The sequence below is a fragment of the Carassius carassius genome, chromosome 50 (genome assembly GCF_963082965.1).
Source record: "Carassius carassius chromosome 50, fCarCar2.1, whole genome shotgun sequence".
NCBI lineage: Eukaryota > Metazoa > Chordata > Actinopteri > Cypriniformes > Cyprinidae > Carassius > Carassius carassius.
In genome coordinates, this window is record NC_081804.1 from 13,493,796 (window position 1) to 13,515,613 (window position 21,818).

The following is a 21,818-nucleotide window of genomic DNA, read 5'->3' on the forward strand; positions in this document are numbered from 1 at the left end:
CATATATTTGAAGAATAAATCAGGGTCCAGCTAAGGAAATTAAACTGCCTTTTTCCATGCCACAGCTGTGATGGGGAATGAGCGGGGTTAACAATGACACTGAGGGACAGGGCAACCTGGGAGGGCTGAGAAAAGCTCTCTAGCGTTTTACAAACGCCACACTGTGCTCCTATAAAACGGATCATTTCCACCCTGTGGTGGAGTCACCAACCCAATACTGTGGGGGGCCGTGATTTATAAGCGTGTTGTGCCTATTCTCTCCCTTTCATTCTTTCCTCCTAACCCTCTTTTCCTCACTGTGTGAGTGTTGCAGGGCTCAGCACAGGAGTGACAGAAAACAGAGGAGGCTCATGTTGTCACTCTCCCAGCCAAAGCTCAGAGCTGTTTTCTGCCCTCTGAGCTACCCCTGTATTAATGAGCTCAGAAGCAGTGCAGACTGCCGGTCTCCTCTCCGCCGTAAGTTAAGAGACTGCTAGTAGTCATCACACAGAGAAAGAGCGAGAGAGAGAGACTTACAAATTACAATCACTGTAACGCCACCACTAGGGATGTAGCAACCATTACAAATTACAATAATCAAAATGTTATTACAAATTAAGGAAAGCAGAAACTTGATTACAAGTGCAATCGAAATGGTTTAATATCGTAAATTAATGAAATTTCAGGTTTCTGTTAAAATTTTACTTTGTAGTCAATGTTGAAATTATGACAACTTATAAATTTCGTAATGTACCAGGAAGCAATTATTACTTATATTACTTTATAATTATATTACTTTTTAATTATTATGATTATTACTTATAACTTACGAATGCAGAAATGTCATAACATGCCAAAAATAAACAAACTAATTTCAACTATCAAAAACAGAAATTATATAAATGTTGTGCCTTGTTGAAGTTACAGTACAATTTATGAATACAGTAATTATGTAAGGAATAATTGACGATGGTCCGCTGAATTATTAGGAAATGTTATAAGAAATGAATAGAAAAATTTCCAAATAAGTCAACAGACCAGAATCAATTATTCCGCTTAAACTATGGTCACCACACCTCAAATATTTTTCAGATTATGTTTCAAAACATCCATTAGGTTACTGTCCTTAAAACGCTTGTGTGTAGGATTAATTTCTTATTCGTCTTAATGCATACTGCAGTTGCCAATTCCAATTTTTTTTTTTTTTAGATCTAGTAACAGAGATTTGATCATTGATAAGCATTTAAGTGTGCGTGAATTACCTGAGCGTCTCTCAACATAGTTTGGCAGCAGTGTCTCTACTAACAGTAAAACTGTTCGCATGTTCATGTACGTTTGTATGGGAGAGATAGCGGGAGAAAGGGAGTATGTGCTTCCTGTACATACAGTAATAAAGTTTTATTTTGTAATTAAAAACACGAAAATAATGTGTTTTTTTAATCATATTGTTTGCTATATTTATTTGCTTGGTCAGTGTCATTGTGGGTTTTGGTTCGTTTGCTGCTGTAGACTGTAAAGACCTTTAAAAGACCAAAAATATTTTTTGCGAATTGATATGGACATGTACTGCATGTACATGATGCATGTCAAGACCTGCCTGGAACTACTTTTGCTGTGCGTTTCCCTGAAAATAACTGCACACCTTAAAAATGTTTGTCTGCCAATCAGATTCAAGCATTCAACCGTACATAGTATAATAACTGAAAATGACAACGTTTATCCAATTACATCCAATCTACAAATGACAAAACTTGTAACTTACAATAACAAAATTGAATTACAATTTACAAATGTAGAAACTGAATTAAAGCAATAAACTTACAATGATAAAATTATATTTGAACGTATGCATTTTCTTTATATATAACCAAACTTAAGTGGGTCCCACACTACAAAATAATGGCTCTACAGATTATTTTATCAGATTTAACTGTGGTGTGGGGTGTGTTAAGCGTGATTCAATATGCTCAGAACAACATCGGGCAGCACCGATCTCAAATCTAAATATCCAACATTTTGAATATTTACGATCAGAAATCCTGAAAAATGACAGAATTATTACTCACCTCCAGCTCATGCTGTAACATGTAAAGTCCTTGTTCACGTTGTCTCCAAGACTTCGATTTTTTTTTCTTTTACTTCCTCAAATTTCCTGTTAAAAGCAGTCCAAACACTATTATCGCCATTTCTTTTTGCACTTTGTCCACCATTTGTTTGCTCCAGAGTCACGTTTGACTGCATGAGATTTTCATTCTGGCTGTTTGGGAACTAAATCGCACTTCACACACCATTGGAACAAAACCGTTAAATCAAAGATTTTTTATCGTTATGTTTGTGGTCTCTCACATCTTGAAAATCTGATGAGATTTTTCAAAGACTTTGGCATGTGAGCCGGCCTGTAAAGTGTGAAAATTTCAGAAATTCTATGTACAAACATGTAAATATTTATACATTTATCCTCCACATTTGGAAAATAAATCAACAACCATGTTTTATTGCGCTTGCCGAAGTCACTACATTCGGATTGAATAGAAGCAGGTTGGTGGTAAACTTGCATGGATGTATAAAGTTTCATCAGAAATTCCCAGGGTTTTTACAATTGTACAATTGGAGCCGTTAATTCCATTTTTAGCATTGCTGACGAACAACCAATACACCCCCCCCCCCACACACAAAATAACAGTTGTGACAGGAAGCTAAAATTATAGTGCCCGGGTCTAGGATCTGACACTGAGACGCGTTCGCTACTATTTGTTGATTACTATTGATTTTCTTTGATACTTCATTTAAAAATCAATAGTTGGAAGACAGAAAAACAGGCATGCTTTACACATACTTTAACATACTATTGTACACTAGAGAAGCCTTCAGTTTTGGCAGCGTGGTGGCAACCAATTAGGAGAAAAGCTCTTAACAGGTGAAAGTGGGGCGGGGTACTCACAGATCGATTCTCACTTTTTCCTCCCCAATCACAGAGAGTGGCCATAAATTAAGCTCATCAGTGTTACCGTGCAGACAGCCAGGACGCACACTGCCTCTGCTCTCCATCTCTTTGTCACTCATAAAGCTCTCACAAGCAGCACCACCACGCTTTAGCCACACGGAGGGAGAGAACGAGACCGAGACAGAAGAAAGAGAGAGGAGGCTGTGATCATATCACCTTGAGTTCATGCGTGCCCGCAGCTTCTTGGCCTTTTTCCGAGCTTTCTGCCTCTCTTCTCCCTCTTTTGCACTGTCGGAGGGCACGCTGCTGTCAGTCACAATGTCTACGATGTACTTTTTCTGAGACAGGTGTTCCTGTCAAAAAAATAAAAATAAACATTTGTAATTATATAAAGGTTGCTTTCATATTAGAACAGATTTTTTTTGATTACTGTGAAAGGTGTTACCTGAATATTACTGTGGGTAATATATAACAAGTAACAAGCATTAAAAAGTTTACATTGTTGATGTAACTTGCAATTTTAACACCTAATATACTTTTTCAAATAAGCTGATGATGACCGTTGTTGTGTTCACATTTTTAACTACATAAATTGCAGATACCGACTGAACATTCAACAAAATTATAAACTTACAAAATAAGTCCTTAAAAGTTGGCCCTGAACATAAAAATCGTTGATAAAAATCATCTCAATAAATTAAAAACCGGGCAGACCAAAGACCTGTAGTATGTTTTACAGATATGCATATTTTTATCAAAAAGCTATTCATTAAGTTGGTGCTGGAATAGTAACATTTTGGTTCTAAGCTGATGATGATGACAGAGTAAAGTAAACTGAACTAATGGATTACATTGCCTTCAAAATAAACAATGCATAATTTTTAAGAGTAATGCAATAATGTAACAATATTTATAAAAGCTAATGTTACCCAGCACAGCCTTTGAATCTGTGTGTTATTTTTGTATTATTTATATAGTATACTAATATTTTTGAATTTAGAATCACTTTTCTATTCGGGTTTCATTTTATTTTTATTTAACAAATATTTTTATGCCTTTACTAATTTTTACTTAAGCTTAGTTTTAGTAATTTTAGTACCTAAACTTTTCATTTACTTTACTTAGTTGCCAAAACAACATTTCTAATTTTCATTTTTCACCTAATAAGTATATTTTACATCAGCTTTCATTTGCAGGAAATTATTTTGAATAGTTTTACATTCAGTAACACTGCACCCACAACTTGAGGGCAGAGAGAGGGAGTATAAACCAAAGTACTAAACTAGCGAAATTAGGATAAGATGGCTTAATTAGAAAGTTGCAGGTGGTACCAGAGTGAAACCTTCCTTTAACCAGCCCATATTTAGCCAAAAATGCACATTCGATTTTCTAAAGCTCCACAGAGAGACCTCTCAGTTCAATGCCATGCGCATCCAGGACAGTCCCTACAGGACAACAGAATGATGACACACGGGTGTGTAAGAACACAGTGACAAGATAGGAGCTCAAACCTAGCACATGTCCAAAGGCTGGGCTTCAACTCCCACACTAGGATGTAAAGTGGAGCGCCTTCATTGAAAGAACAGGTGTCAAGCTCTTTGTGTGGCTTGTATAGTCGTCCAGGCCTAGGCATTGTGCTCCATAATTTCAAAGGCATCTCCTGCACTCTCTGCTGGCATTAAGGCGGCAGAAGTGCTGAGGTGGGAGAGAGGTATAGCTTTCCGTCTCTTTCTGATGATGCCGATATTTCCATGGGAAGATAGACGGACATAACTCAATTTCGGACGACGTGATGCATGTGCCAGAAAGCAATTATCCAATTACCCTGTCATCCAGCACCTTGGAGGATGGGAGCAGCGGGTGAGATAGATAAGAGTTCCCACTATGAGTCGATACTTCAGAGGCTGTATGCTAACAGAGGATGGGGGCCAAAAACCTACTTTTTTTTTTAATTCCATGTAAATAATTAGACTATTTTTTGCCATGTTGGACTAAAGCTACACTGACATTAGCGCAATTCCTCACAAAAAAATCTACTCTCTCGTCAATTGTTCAGCAATGCTTTAAACACATCTTGCACAAAAGTAACTTGCAAACCAAGCAGCTTCTCGTTGGCCAAAGCAGCAAATTTTGCAAATCTGCATGGGGAAATCTCAAACTCGCATGGTATTCCTATTTGCGTAAATTACTGTAAATGTGGCTGCACCTTAACAAACAGTGTGATTACTAGCATATCCAGCATATACACACAATAATCAGATTATTACTGAGTATTATTACTTCGTGTTCCTGTGGCTCAGTGTTAGAGCATTGCGTTAGCAGCACAAGGTTGTGGGTTCGATTCCCAGGGAACACATTAGTTGAAAAATGTTAGCCTGAATGCACTGCAAGTCGGTTTGGATAAAAGTGTCTGCTAAATGCAAAAAAAAAAAAAATAATAATAATAATAATAATAATTTTACAAGAATGACTCCTAAGCGATCGAGGTGTTTTGTTGTTGGATGTAATAATGAACATAGCAGTCGTCATTTATTCCCAGCATCTGTGCCGCTGAAGACTTATTTTCGAAGAGAATGGGCCCCCGATCTACATAAATGCGTCTATGTTCGTGGAATCATTCGTGATCCAGCTTCACCTACAGAAGACATGAGTGTAAGAGTTTTTTTTAATGAATCTTTGCAAAACGCCTTTCCTAATAATGTGCTAATTATCAAGTTTCACGATGAATGCGACTAAAGTAAACCGTCCCTCAGAGAGCAGCTCGGAAGAGAGGGGCGTGGTCAGCTAACATTTGAAGGAACATGCTACAAAACGACTTGCTCTGAAAAGAGCTGTTTTTGACAGGGTAAAAAGGTGTTTTTTTACAATACCATTGGGAAATTTTAACCAAACAGTGTTACAGACTTTTCATTAAGACCCTAAAGAATCATATCAACTTGTGCAAAATGGGAATCTGATGACCCCTTTAAATGTGCAGCAAAATAGTAGGCCAGCATTATCTTGTCAAGGTTAACATCCTTCAAATTTTGTTCCATTTCATTCTGTATTGGAGAGAAATGAACTGTAATGTTGATGTACCAGTCACGTTTCTTTCGAGTCTTGAACTCTCCTCATCTGTTTGCACAATGATGCAACAGTTAATGACCAAACATATCCTCATAAAGGTTCACAACATAATGTGGAAAACATTAAGTAAATCTTTTTTTCATCAGAAATTTTTTCTATAACTCAAAATAAAACAAGTACAGCATCTGAATAAAGATCATCTCCTGGTTTCTTCCAACAGCGTTTCACAAAGTTGAACAATAAAGTTTTAACGACCACAGCCTCGAATGCTTGACACCTGTCCTTAATGAATTACTTTGAGACAAATGTGACAAATGACCTCATGGCCCTACGTTTGAAATCTGTACATTTGCATCATATAGGGTTTCAAGTGGACAAGTTATTGTGTGTGTGCTGGACGGGGCATCCACCCCGAGTCCCTGGGGAACAGGAGTAGACCCTGCAGTCATAACCATTGCCTCCCTGTGGCCAGAGAGGCATCTGTTGAGTAATCTCTCTGAAAGGCGATCCAGTACGTCTGCCGTTCACTTAATGGGATTGTTTCTGTAACACCTCAAAGACGTGCACCATCTTGAGATTATAAAGAGCTTTTGGTTTGGAGGAGAGGGGAGCACCACAAAAAAAGATCTGTAAGGACATCAGGACTGGAGCTAAGCTCCTAATGTGTGAGTGAACCGAAGAATGGGAAACCATTATGGCTTTGACAGTTTGAGACTCAAGCCGAATTTCATTTAAGAATAGATTTTAAGAGGAAATCCTGTCATAACGCCACTGCTCTGGATCTACGCTGACAAATCAAAACTTACCTTAACTAAATTTTTATGTACACTTTTTTTAAAGGTTTCTGCAGGTTTTATGAAAGTCATTTTAAGACTTTTTAAGACCAAGTAAAGAAAATGTAAGGAATAACTTGAAGGTAACAGTACATAAATATGGTTGCAACCTCCAGCATATCTCTCTATTAATATTTTATTGATTTTACAAAAAAATGCTTAAGGCTTAAAAAGCTCTGCTCAGAAACACTAAAATATGGAAATAACTTTAACTGCATCTTCTGAAGACAGAGGGAAAAAATTATGTTCTTCCTTTTTTCTTTGCTTTTCAATTCAAATGTCCAAAAGATACTTAAATAATGATACATTTACATTTGAGAAGAAAAATGCCACAAGTCTTGATTTCGGCAAAACAGATAAAAATTTATGTTTGTTATTAAAAATACATGAATAAAGAAAAATAAACTTAATTCAAAAGGAAAACACATTTTCAAAGTCCTCTGACAGACATGTAAACCTAAACTCACTAAATTCTGTTCAACGTCTCAGAGAACTAGACTTCATTCATATCTTAACTTTGCATCTAGAGTAAATTTATCTTGATTTAAGGATGTTCAGATATTTGTATTAGAAAAACAAGACAAAAAACAGAGAAAGATCTCATTTTTTTGCAGTGCATGCAACCTTTAATGCCATGACTTTATGAATTTAAGACTTTATACTCTGATTTAAAAGCTTTTAAGTCTTTAATATGTGGAAGGGCAAATTCAGACCCCGTTTAATACAAATGTGAAATGTAGAAAGTATTTTTCATATTTAGATGACCCAAATGACTCAAGTCTGTGAGAATGTTTTGGCAGGTGGAAATAGATCGCTTTGATGAACATAAGAACATGAACTCCAAATAAAAGCAATATTAATACTGATGCTTTCCTTAGAATGACATCAAAAATTGATGCTACAGAAAGAGGACAATGTGGCATATGACGACCTATCAAATTCATGGATGGACAGGTGACGGACAGGTGTCCACTTGAACATGGTGATAATAGTATGCGTGCGAGTGGGATATAAAAAGTGAGAGAGACCAGCCCGTGGGCTTGAACACCCAAAAAACCCACAGTGCTTTCTGTGGGGCGTAATGAGAGAGCACTCAAAACATCACACCTCCGCCGCTGCTCAGGGGCTGTGATCAAGCTCTCGCTGTCACACTGATACACGTCCCCATCCTCCACTCTTTTGTGTGACACAAAAGAGCGGGTAAAAGATGGCTTTCCCCCAATGTGAAACGGACAGCTGTTTGTCATTCAGGTACAATGTAAAGACAGGAGGTATAAGGTAACGAACCAGCAACACACGAAAAAAATACATTACATTCTAACCTCAGATGCGTCATTTGACGATGTCTTTGTTGTAAAAATAAAAATAAAGTTCAGAGGACGATAAAACAACTTTGTTGTGTTAATAATAACAACAAAAAAAAAGGACTGGTTAATATACAAATATATTCATATACAACAATAATAGCATGATATTAAATGTAAAATTTAATTAAAGTAATATTTATATTGTTTTATAATCTCAAATAAAAGTATATGTTTTACAATTTCATAATGTCTTATTTTATCTTTCTAGAATATTATTTTAAAAGAATATACACACTATCACAATACAAACTGTGTGTTTAATATATAATGTGTGCGCACACTTTATTTGAATAATTTTCTAGATATACATTACATGTATTAATTTATTATTAATTTGAATAATATTCTAGAAAAAAAGGTATGCGTTTTATATATATATATATATATATATATATATATATATATATATATATATATATATATATATAAAACGCATACCTTTTTTTCTAGAATATTATTCAAATTAATAATAAATTAATACATGTAATGTTTAATAAGTGAGTATATATCTTTTCTTTTAATAATAGATTATTAAAACATATATATCCAAATATATTAAATATGCATATTAAATACGGAGATATGTATATATATATTTTAATGTTTAATTTGTGAGTAAATAATATTCTATATTCTAATATATTAAAATATTATACATGTAATATATAAAGATATGAATGTATAAGTAAAATCTAAAATATATTTGTAAATATTAAATACTGATATATTATTTTGTTATATTTAAGAAACTTTATATTACTTTTATTACAGACACAACACAAGTCTGGCCTTAAATGCAATGTCCCACATGAGCTCTTGTGTGCAAACCACCAGGCCGTGACTCCAACAAGCTGTGTGATATTTTAGCTGGAATAACCGAACGTTCAGCTGTGTTTCTGGATCTGGCGTCAAAGGTTGAGGATAAATAAAACTCTTATGTGTCAAACACAAGGGGCCTAGAGCCGCGATATATCACATTAAACCAGAACAGATGACAACCAATAAAGGATAATATAGAGTCCAAGAGGCAATCCAAGTGTCCCGCAGCCGCACTGATCCATTGCTGTTGATAATCGCTGTATTTTCAATTTAACTCAAGAGTCTTTTAAATAGCGAAATATGGCTAAATACGAGGACAGACGGAGGCTCTGGACCCGCTTCCGCTGAAAAACTATGTTGTGACCTCTGCACGGTTCAGCCAACCATCTCAGTTTTAATTAAAAATCTTTCATAACAGCAAGAATTATGGAAGTGCCGACTGGAAAATAGTTGGCGGTTGCGTGAATGAAATACTGTGCACCAAAATGAGCAGATACATAAATAAGAAGCACAGGGGCGTCCATGGCAAGACTATCCAAACAATTCCCACGGCCAGGTTTCCTTAAAAAATGGGAACAAATTCCCAAAATTGAACATTCAGACATATATTCCTTATGAGCTTCTACAGATGAAGGTATATAAGCAATGTGTTCTTTTTTTCAATAAGATCCAAAGACACGGTAATGAACTCTACAACAAATTTACAGTTCAGACACCAAGAAGTTTCCAATTGTGCTAATTTCACAGACTGTTATAGATTGTGTCGAATAAATCACAGGTAAATGGCGGTTTCCTTTTTTACGTAAACCAAATTACAGCTGTTTAAAAACGAGTTCCACATGTACGGTTAATTCAATTAAACACATCAAGCTCCAAAATCTAAACAGGCCTCATTAAGTCGGCTGCACCTGACATGTGACGCGGTTGCAAGCCATGGCGCGGTGGTTTGGCTGTGTGTTTATCACACTGTCAGGCAGAGAAATAGATGGCCGCAGACAAAGCTAATGATTTAGAGCTAGCAGTGGGGGTTTAAATATTACTTGCTGAAAAAAGGTTCGAATGAAGGAGGTCCAGGGGCCAAAGGTGCGACATATAGCACCAACAGTTGTCAGCTGTACAAAGAAGCCCAGTGTGAAAGCCAATTTCATATTGCGGTGAGAGATCCCGCATTTAACGAGCAGCGTTCAGAGGAAAGGCACTCTGTCAAACCCAGAGACAAGGCAGAGTGATCTCACCACGCACCATATACACAAACACTATTAGTGTTGATTCGGTTGTAGCCTTTTACGGTCCCACAAACTGGGGAAAATATGGGAAAGTTGGTGCTGATCCCCTCAACCTTTAAGGATATTAATATAAGGATGTGTAAAATCATAAAATGAAATGCATCCCATAAAAATGAACTTGAATGGAGTGTGTGCATACTGTTTGTGTGAGAAAAATGGGCAAGATTGAAATGATTTACATGAAATCTCTCTAAATATTAATTTAATGTTTTAAGCTTCCAATAAATTTAATGAGTGATAAATGAAAGAATTCATGTTTGTTTATAAAATCAGAAAGAAAAGTTACATTTTGTTTGCTTTATGTAATTGTATGTAGCATTTATAAGAATTGAAAAAAAAAGAACCTGACATTTTATAATTTAATAAAATCGAAGAACTGTAAATTTATAATATTTTTATTTTATAAAAAAAAATTTAATAAAAAGGAAAAAATAATCACATTCAACCCGGAATCATTGTTAATAAAATATTTACAATAAAATCAAACTAAAATGTATACCACGACAGTAATTAAGAATGAGATTTATTTGCAGAAAAAAAAAAAATTAAATTAGTTGTTTTTTCAAGTTTTATGAAGTAAATTTACATAAAAAGGTATAACGTAATGTAAATAATTAAATAATGTTACGTGTAATGTAAATGGAAAAGTTTCAATTGTTTAATTACCATGTTAAATATAAAAAAATAATAAATATTAAATTATTTGTATATTAAAATGGTTACATTTTTAAATGATTAATTATCTAACTAATTTTGCCCTTATATATTTTTTAAAAAATCTTTTTACTTTATTTTCATTAAGTACTTAAGTTCATATTTGAAAGTACATGAAATGTATACATTTTAATTTGCATTTCTATCAAAACTCTCTCCAGGTTTCTTCTGTGTGTTTTGTTTTTAGTGGGGGAGACTCACCACCTCCTCGTCGGACAGCTCTCGCCCTTGAATGCTGCTGCTGTCCCGCACTGCCTGCTGGTGCCCCTTTCCCTTAATGTGACTGAACAGGTGGACCTCAGAGGTGATCTGCAACACAAACAGAGAGGTCGGAGATCATGTGAGGCGATTCGCCAAATATAAAGCCATGGGCCTGAAACATACCAAACTAGTGCACAATACTCTTCGACATCATTCACGCCCTGACAGTTCTCAGGTATCAAGACATATGTTCCAACCCTTTAAAGCTATATATGATACCTTAATCCTGACAGACATGTGCAGAGCTGACAGACACCTCATAAAAGCCAGAAAATCAGTCAACTCTGGTGAATAATAACCAATAACTAAAATGACCAAAGAGCTGTGACAGCTCAGTTTTGAATGTATCGGCGCCCCAAGCACTGTTTTTCAACAGCTTGAATATCACCTCTTGAGTTTGTAGGGCAGCTCACCTGTACTGAAAACTCAAGAAGTGATGTGAAAGCATATAAGACTCTATTGAATGTCTCTATTATTTGTACAATGGTTCTGTTCATCATGAGAAACCGGGTGGTGTAGCTTAGCACTAAGTTCTAGTAAGCAAAGGCTGAAGCTCAAAATCACAGAAGGGCTGATCTTGAACTATCTCTACCATTAAAACATCTACTTATGTGTTCCACACAGGAACGTCATACAGATTAAATGAGGATGAGTAAATGGTAACAGAATTTTTATTTTTGGGTGAACTTTTCCAATAACCGATAAGGTTGTAGGGTTCAAACCCCAGCTTACTTGATCACTAATGTGCACTGCATCAAGAGAGTTAAAGGAATAGTGTTCCCAAAAATCATTTTATCACCTTCATATAGTTCAAAAACTGAATAGATTATGACAATTTTCATTTTTGAGGAACTTTTACGATGACCAAAAAGGTTGTGGGTTTAAACCTCAAAAAAAGTGATGTATAAACTATGCACAATTGTGCCCATGATCAAAATGTATATTAAAAAAAAAAAGTATTTTAACCCCAAAAATTACAAAGATGGTGTGAAAATCTATATAACCTGCCTAGAAAGATGTTTTCCAATAACTGAAAGGTTGTGGGTTTGAATCTCAGAAAAGGTGATGCAAGAACTAATCATGCATCACAATCATGCCCTTGATCAAATAAAAAAAAAAAAAGGTTTAGTCGATATATGAAATAGTGTCCATATAATAAAAGTCAATGAGACCCAAAACTTTTTAAGCTTTAAAAATTCAAAGTGTAATAGTCTGTACAACATGATGGGTAACAATTTTTTATTTTTTGTATATGTAAATAAATGAACTTTTCTTATAATAAAAGGTTGTGGGTTCAAATCCCAGAAAAGGTGATGCAATCACTACTGTGCCCTAGATCAAGACTGACGAGTGAACAGTTCCCCCATTATCATTTAAAAACCTTTATCACTTTCTTCTGTGAAAGAAAAAAAAAAGAACATATTCTGAAGAATGTTTCAGCTAGTTTTGTCTATACTACAAAAGTCAATGGATCCCAAAGTGCAAAAAAGGACTTAAATCTTTTTAGCATTTCATAGAAAAATGTAAGTCACACAGGTTTGAAACGACATAAAGCTGAGCATTTACACATTACTCCAAGAGAACTAAACCTAAAAGGTGCTTTGCATGAAAGTCTCCTAAGTGAAAACCTGTACTAGAATTAAACAGAAAAGTTTTTTCCTCCAGCAGGTGAGGACAACAGTCTCTAGATGCTTGTGTTGTTTGTCTCCTTTGAGTCCTGGAGTCGAGCCCACACAGGACAGTCTGTGTATAATGTCATTAACTAGAGTGCTTCCCGCTGACCTATAGATGATCTCTGGTGTCAGAGCCTGGCCAAGGTCATCTGACATTTTTAACAAGATTTCATTCTCCCCAGCGCTTAATCTGATGTCAGTTTGAAGCTCCAAGGTGTCTGGCCCCAGTTGCAGTAAAAGCAGGGCGCGTCAGAGATAAATGCAGCCACTCAAAGATTTGTTGCCCGTCCCTTGAAAAGCATAATCCCACCCAGCTATTAATCTTCGCCCAGAGTTCATGTTTAATTAATGCAGTTAAATTCTCATTTACATGCATTCTCTATGAATGCAAAAAAATACTGTCCATCCTTGTAGGAATCTTTGCACTCATTGTCTGGAGCGGCTCAAATGTTCCCGATCTTGGACTGGGACAGTATTCCTAGTTGTCCTAACGCCGATGGCCCTGAATGCATTAATACCATTTAAAGAGATCAGAGAGAATCCCATCCCATAACGCAGTACCTACCACAACGTTACAGAGTGAGCACTGCTTCTTCCGTTCATAAGGGGTGAGTTTGGGGGCATAGTCCGTGTTGGCGTGTCTTCCGCTGCTCAGCTCAGCGGCCTTTTCTTTCCTCTGCTCCATCTGCTCCATGTGTCTACGGCTGCTCTCATCATGCTGAACATTTTGACAGACAACTTTGATTTAGTTTTAGTCTCGTTTTACTTAATTTGTTGTATTGCTTTCTTCAAACCCACAAATATCGTTTTGTCCAAGTTACAGTATTTTTCGAAAAAGGCGGATGGAGTCATAAGATTACGAATGATAGTTTACCTTCATCTGGATTTTCTTCTGGAGTTCCTCCATGGCTTCCTGCTGAGCCGCACTGAGAGCAGCCAAACGCTCCTCACGGTCCCTACGGTGTGTAAAGCACAGAAAAAAACAACAACAACAACATTCAGAAAGAACATGCAAAAAGACAACACATAGAGCCCATATAGATCTCAAAGTTGTCAATCTATAAAAGGTTTATGTGACATTTAAACTATTATCAAATAGTCCAAGAATTCAAAGTTTTAAGTCTTTTACTTCTTATGTTACAGTTTTAGTGCAAGAAATGATATTACCGTTCAAAACTATGCGGTCAGTAAATATTTCCTAACGTTTTTGTTCTAATGCTCACCAAGGCTGCATTCATTTGATCAAAAATAAAGTTAAAATAGGAATATAGTGAAATATTATTACAATTTATTATTATCGATGTTGAAAGCAGTTGGGCAGCATCACATTTTTGTGAATTTATTTTTCAAGGATTCTTTCATGAATAGAAAGTTTAAAAGAGCAGCACTTAATTGAGATAGAAATCTTTTGTATCATACACGTAAAGCTCCTTTCCTGAATAAAAGTATTAAAGGTGCTCTAAGCGATGCCGGGAGTCGTAACTTCTTGTGACGTTCAAACTGTTGCCAAACAAAACAGAGGCTAGCTAGACCCTCCCTCCACATCCGTGCACTAACCCCCCAAACCCCACCCCCAAATCTTTCTTGTCAGTTATTGGCTGGAACAGTTTGTTTTGTTTTGTGGTGCGGGTGAGCCCAGTTTGTTTTTCTTGTTGTTTGTGGAGCCTGTGGTGACAAGCAGCTAGCGGATAGTGAGGAGATGTTTGCTGGATGTGACAAAAAATGTTTTGGCCTAAAAAATGTGTGACATCACTTAGAGCACCTTTAACTCTATCCAAATCTATCGTACTGACTCCAACCTTTTGAAAGGTATTGTATATTTTGGGTAAGGGTTACACAAAAACCTTCCCCTAAATCAGGCAGTTCTTTGCACTGGTCCTTTCTGTCCTTGTGTTTAGCTGAATCAGGATTCTGGTCTGTTTTGCAGGAAGTGATGCAGACCTTGCTCTCTCTCGCGCTGCGTCTTCCCTCGCCCTCTCCTTCTCCTGCCGCTGTTGTTCAATTCTGGCCTCTTGTTCCCGTCTCTTTATCAGAAGCTCCTCCACCCGCGCCTGCCGCTCCGCCTCCAAGGCCCGCTTACGCTCCTGAAAAAGCGATTAATCATACAGTTACACATTTAGCCAATTAAACAAATCAATAAAAAAAAAAACAACCAAGCTATACCTGAACAGCTTCATCCCTCGCTTGCTTTTCTTCCTGTCTCCGCTGACGTTCCTCCTGCAGCTCATTAAGCCGTTGTTCGTATTCGTTTAGTTTTGCCAGAACATCGTGTCTCTTGTTCTGGGCTTCCAGAGTGTTGATGAACGCGATCTCATTCACCTACACAGATCAAAAACAGAAAAATATTCTTAGCACAGAGCTTTCCTAATAAAAAATAAACCCCGTTTGAACATTTTCTGAGGAGAACGTTCAAGTTTGTAGCCTCGTAAGTTAACCTTGGCCTCCTCTTCCTGTGCTTTCTTCACGATGGCCTGGAGTTGAATCTCTCGCTTGAATTCAGCATGAAGCAGCTTCTCCTCCATCATCTTCCTCCTCTGATCCAACAGCTCCTCCTTCCACTTCCTCACCTCCTTTTCCTGAGACAGAAAGAGACATGCACAAAGATCAAATCCCGAAAAAAATTGTCTGCAGAAGTCAGAATTGTCAGGGGTGTGAATAACATGTGTTAGTGGTCCACTTCAAGTGTGGATATATAAAATACTCAATATTGTCTTAGATCTTACTTCTCCGACAAGAATGGAGTAGAACAAAAACAATCAATCAAATCTTCTACAGAGCCACCAACATCAGATTTATGAGTCTGACCAGGAGTGAATGACCCTGAATGGCTAAAATGGCTGTTAAGTGATTCTTTCAACATCTATGTGAAAAGGATTTTCCTTGTGGCCGAAGTGAAATGAGCTGTGTCTACAGGTGTTTAAGGGAAAACATACCCTTTCCAAAAGTTTCTGCAGCTTGTGGGTCTTTTCCTCTCTCAGTTTGTCTCGGAGCTGCTGGGCTTTAAGTTGTTTCTCTTCATGTTTTTTCTTTGACTCTGCAATGGTTCTGATAACAAACACCAAAGCCCATTGTCAATACATTTTTAATCGATTTACATGATATGCAGATTAATTGATCAAAATTAAAGTATCAAGTGTTTAAGTATACATTCACTTATGAATGCCCTCAAATGAAGATCATTCAAAAGCATTATAGTGGCAGATGAAAGCATTACAATAGTCATTACAAAATTAGTGGGATGCTAAAATCAAACTAAATGATTTGAATGAAAATGCGCATAATGAATTTTAATACAATACAAATTAAATTGACAACACTAAGAATAATGTTTATACATTTGTGTTTGTGCACATTAGCGGTTTCCATCCATCTATTTTTATGCGCATTTTGGATTATCGCATAAAAAAAAAAGATGGATGGAAACTCCAAGATGCGCATAAATTCTAAAAAATAAGCATTAGAAAAATCATAATAAATTATGTGCACAACTGAGTAGGATAAACTTTTTATCCGATAAGAAAACATGTGCATAAACTACGATGGAAACACATTTACCAAATAAATTCCAGTTTTGTTAAATTCGCATCTTTGGATGGAAACATAGCTAGTTTAACCAGCATTAAGATATATTATAAAGTGTAGGATCACAGTTGTATGGAAATCCATTTCGGCCACAAAATTAAATAATAATAATAATAATAATTATAATAATAAAAAGAGACTTTATATCTCACAATGCTGACTTTATTTCTAACAAACCAAGATCTGAGTTAACATCTCAGAATTTAGGTTTTTTTCCCTCACGACTGTGAATTTATGGCAATGTTCGGACTTTTTTTATTTTTTATAGCGAGTTAACATTTCGTAATTCAGAGAAAGAAGTCAAAACTGCGAGATGAAAACTCACAATTCACAATTCCATGGAAGCCAATTTCCTCCATGAAAAAAAGAGTTTATTTCTTGGAATTCCTAATTCTGAGTTAATGTCACACTTTTTTTCCCCCGTAGAATCGAAGTTACTTTCTCACAATTCTGAGTTTTGAGTCAACGCCTCTTTCTTTCTTCTTAGAATATCACGTAATTTTGAGAGGAAAAAAAAAAAAGTCAGGATTGCAACAAACTCAGTCAAGAGAAATAAAGTCAGAGCTATGAGACAAAGTTGCAAAGTTTTTTTTCCCTGGCAGAAACTGGATCCATACAATGTCTAATTTCATTAGTACTGTATCACACAATGATGTGAATTTAGGGACAAGACAAACTGTTTTCCTTTACAATAGAAAACAGGCCAAATTTGATAAAATTGTTTAACAAACTTTTTGCAATTCTGTTTGGATAAATATTAATTAATGGTAATATTACCATTCCAAGGACAATCTTTTCTTTGCAAAATTCTGTAACATTACTCTGTATGTAAGGGGAATATGTGACTTTGTTACCGTTTGCGTGAAGGAGAGGACAGCTTCTCGTGCATGTGAATGCCATGTCCCGGCGGGCGGGCCGGCTCCTCCTCCACTATGTCACCCCAGGAGGTGCTCTGACGCCAGGGCTCTCGAGCTGTCAGAAAACCAAGTGATGTGATATAGCACATTTACAAGACCTGTTAGACCGATATCACACTAGTAATTTTGAGATCATCAGCATCTATTTCTGAGTGATGCTTTTAATGCAATTTGAGTAAATGCAATTTCTAGCATATTCAGAATCCTTCAAAAAATAACAAAATATGACAGCAAGAAAAAGTAGAGGTTGCTATTTTACATGAATAAAAAAAATAAAGGTAAAAAAACAATAGGTAATCTAGGCTAAATCAAAGTTTAAACATTAGAAGTAGCGGTCGACCGATATTGTTTATTTGATAGCCGATGCCGATATTTTGGAAAGCAGTGATTGCAGTAGTATCATTTTTGGGGAGTACTCATGACTTTACTCAAGTACATTTGAGAGGCAAATATTGTACTCTTTATTCTGCTGCATTTCTATCCATAACCGTAAGTACCCATTACATTACTAATCTCGGAAACCCTCAATTTGTTGTTTCCCTCTCAAACGTGATTGGATTGTGCAGGCGCCACTGATTGGGACAGCCTATCAGCAATCACATTCAGCTTTCCACCAAAGACTTCATGACATTTGATTGAATTGAAGTACAGTACACACACACACACACACAGAGAGAGAGAGCGTTATCACACAGAGGGCCCTATTTTAACGATCTAAATGTAAAGTGTAAAGTGCACGGCGCAGGTGCACTTAAAAAAAAAAATCCACTTTTGCTATTTTAACGACGGAATAACGCATTTTTGGAATGGGTTGTCCCTATTCTCTTAAGTAAATGGGCGAAACGTTCATCTACCATTCCCTTTAAGAGCGAGATGCGCTTGCGTCATGGTGGAATTTGTGGGCGGAAAAGCTGAATACTTCAAGCGAAGAAACCAATCTGCTAGTGCGCAAAGTTAAAGCGCGAGCAGATCATCTACGGGACAAGCAGGAATCCACCAAAGCTTCCCGAGGTAAAGAAGGCATGGGATGAAGTAGCAGTGCATGCTTTCAAATAGCTCCGCGCGATAAGTCAGTTAATATATTTATGTGTCTGTAATGGCACGATTGTTCAATTAATTAGCCAATTTCATTGATCATTATAAGTAGTAATAGGCTGAATTGCAAACAGGTAGCTTAATTCTAATACACCCAATGATTATCCATCATTACATTTTTATATTTATGTAGCCTACACAATAATATTCTTACCCGCCCAGAGGTGCATTTTCTACAAACGCGCTCTTTAAATAACAAAAGAATATTTTTGACATTTACTTTAGACTACGTTTGAGTTGGTCTATGGCGCAGTCTATTTTCAGCTCCTTAAAATAGCAATGCGCCAGCAACGCACCTGAACACACCTCTTTTTATACCAGCAAATATAACACAAATGAGCGCAAATGCATTTGCTAATTAAACTACGTGGCGCTGGATGGGTAAATGCGAACGGTGCCGGACTGAAACTAGCAAACACACTTACGCTGCGCCTTGCATCGCGCCGGGTGTATTATAGGGCCCATAGATTATGTGTGTGAGAATGGTGTTATTCAGCTGAAAGTATTTTCTCCTGCCTTTGCCTGTATGTCAATGTGAGAGAAAGGGGCTTAATACTGTCACATCAGCTGAATTTTTGTTTTTCCTTCTTTGTACACTGACCTAAACACAGCTGATTTTCTTTAATCATTATTTTCTCTTCTATGCTGCATGTATAACACGGTCAGGTTCAGAGGCGTGTCAGAACATTGCTATATTTCCTTCTTTGCTGGTTTAGGTTTATTGATTTGATTGATGAAAAAACAGAGAAACTCACATGTACACAAAATTTTTAGCTCAATTTTTATTTATTTGAAAAATATGATACCCAGTGCACACAAACCTTCCATAATACTGAGTGCCCTGTTGGTTAGCGTTTACTTTTTTTTATATATTATAATTTTATAAAATATTTATTTATTTGTGAAAAATACTGTCATCTAAAGTATGTTTCTTTTACACATTTATTTTTTAATCCATTGTCAAATGATTACAAATTTCTTAAATATTAATAATAATAATTTAAAAACATTATATCAGCTTTATATTGGCTATCGACCCCGAGGGGGCTTTCCCAGATTTCAGCATTGGCTGTCAAAAAACACATATTAGTCGACCAATATTTCCAATATAACCAATATAAATTTTACAACGGATAAAAAAATAAAAAATAAAAATAATAATTATAAAAGAGGGAAAATGTGAGCACTGTGTGCCTCAGCGCCGTCAAAATAAAAGTCCCGCCTTGAACACATTGGCCAAGCAGAAAAACATCAGACGATGCAGATATTTGAAAACTGCCAAATATCACCATGGCGATATATCGGTCGACCACTAATTAGAAGGCAAATTTACCAGAAAAAAAAATTGTGCAAAATAAATATTCATTTCATTCCATTTCAATTTCCATCATTAAATGAACAGAACTACCTTATAGACTTATACATACAGTTAGCAATGTATATGTTATTCGCATCATTACCGTCATAATCAGCTAGCATCTCGCTCCAGTCTAAACTCAAGCCACAACTGCCACTCCCGATACTTGCCTTTAAGAGAGCAAAATAAAAATGACACCAAATTCAGAAACACACATAAAAGAGCCAAGAAGATTGATGTTGTTATAATTACATCAGTCATATAAACCACTAGGGTTAACTTACAGAGAAGTCGCTCTCGTTGTCGGTCTCCAGTTCGTTGTTCTCTGCTTGGATCTCTCGAGTCAGCTGTTCCTCCTCTGCGATGGCACTTGCGATTGCCTCTTCGTTAGCTTTTTCCAGGCGGTCGGCCAGCTCTTCCTTCTTAGCCAAAACTTCAGCCATGGATTGCGGCTGACAACAGGCACAAAACACTCACACTCAGTCACTGAAGTCACCACAAAAAGTGCCATATAGTGCTAAGTTCACCACACTAGGCTTTTGAGTTCATGCCCAGGCAACACAACTTCAATTAGGTCATGGTGCAATCATTTCAGCATTTCAGCTGAAATTAGGCTAGACTCAGATTTCTGTAACGCAACCAAATTTTAAATGTTTGCTGAAAGCCTGCACACCACAAAACTTTACAAATGCAAACGATGTTGTAAGAAACTGAACAGAGATAAAATGAAATCATAATAATGGCACATGCCATAAACATAATCAATCACAAAAACCACGCATGGGGAAGCATAACGAAATCATGCAGCACAACCACAATAAGGACGGGGAGATGGGAAGGAGTTCTTATTTGTTATGATAGAACAAATTTAATCAATAAGGTATGACAGGCCATGTTGTGTTGTGAATATAGGATTAAAAGACGTTATTAGCTATTTTATTGCTCTCTACTTGCTCTCAATTGGCAAAAGGGGCTAATTTGGAATGTTTAGCAAAACAATTGTGTTGCACATATCAAAGAAATAAGCTAATAATATGACAATATAATCATGTAAATAAATATAAGTTTATCTATATAAAAGTATATAATACATGCATGTATATAATTGTGTAGATTCATGTAAATAATTTAAAAATATAATAATTCATAAATGTATTTGCTTTATTAATTATAACTAAATTTATATAAATATATTACTTGGATGCAGGATGAAAATTGAAAAGAACTTTAATTATTGTTGATATATTAAAATACTCTTATCGAAATAAAAATGCTACCCCCACCCACCCACCAAATACAGTTGTTTTTACAAGACTTAAAAGACCTTCACAAAATAAAACTAATACAATATTACGATCTCTTTAAGATGGCCGAAAACCCCGTGCAGCCTGTTTTGCAAAATGCCATCAGGTGACTCTAGTGTTCTGGAGAATAGTTACCTGTAGGCAGAAGGGGTTTATTCCAATTTTAGGGTGGTAACAAAAGGGGGATTTGTTGAGGGGCACATTTTTGCTAATACATTCCTTCCACGGGTGCACCTGTGAGTCTTCATGCCTCGTGATGACTGCTAAATTGCCAAAATATTTTGGAAAAAGTATCCTACCCACTGCCATCAGAGGCCACAACACTTGACCCCCGCTTTCAGAACCTGACGAGTGAACAGTATGCAGAGTGCCAATTTCAGACAGTCTTGGGAGAGGATGGAGACGCCCGGAGCTGCACTGAGGTCCGTGTCAGAAGTCATGCTAACGAGCATAATAAGAGCTGGATTTCTCTCAACAGCACGCCTGCTGGTCTTAGACCTGGAGTCTAAACATAGCTGGGCTTATCTGACCCGCCCAGAGAGGTGGTGTCTGGGCCTCGGAAGCAATGATTCCGGATTCCGACTCGGCTGAGATTGTGCTTCTGTCTGGGCGTTTAAACCT

General features: G+C 36.5%; 1 protein-coding gene across 2 annotated transcripts in view; it reads right to left on the reverse strand.

Annotated features, from left to right (window-relative positions):
- Positions 1 to 21,818, reverse strand: part of LOC132133783 (S phase cyclin A-associated protein in the endoplasmic reticulum-like) — a 118,364-nt gene that overhangs the window by 68,697 nt on the left and 27,849 nt on the right. For both annotated transcript variants that reach the window (XM_059546752.1, XM_059546753.1), the window contains 11 exons: positions 20,178 to 20,345; positions 19,997 to 20,063; positions 17,379 to 17,496; positions 15,876 to 15,987; positions 15,378 to 15,518; positions 15,106 to 15,261; positions 14,884 to 15,026; positions 13,817 to 13,898; positions 13,508 to 13,660; positions 11,210 to 11,317; positions 3,140 to 3,276 (listed from right to left, as the gene is read on the reverse strand). In XM_059546752.1, coding sequence (XP_059402735.1) covers positions 3,140 to 3,276; positions 11,210 to 11,317; positions 13,508 to 13,660; positions 13,817 to 13,898; positions 14,884 to 15,026; positions 15,106 to 15,261; positions 15,378 to 15,518; positions 15,876 to 15,987; positions 17,379 to 17,496; positions 19,997 to 20,063; positions 20,178 to 20,345 — 1,385 coding nt within the window. The remainder of the gene's footprint in view (positions 1 to 3,139; positions 3,277 to 11,209; positions 11,318 to 13,507; positions 13,661 to 13,816; positions 13,899 to 14,883; positions 15,027 to 15,105; positions 15,262 to 15,377; positions 15,519 to 15,875; positions 15,988 to 17,378; positions 17,497 to 19,996; positions 20,064 to 20,177; positions 20,346 to 21,818) is intronic.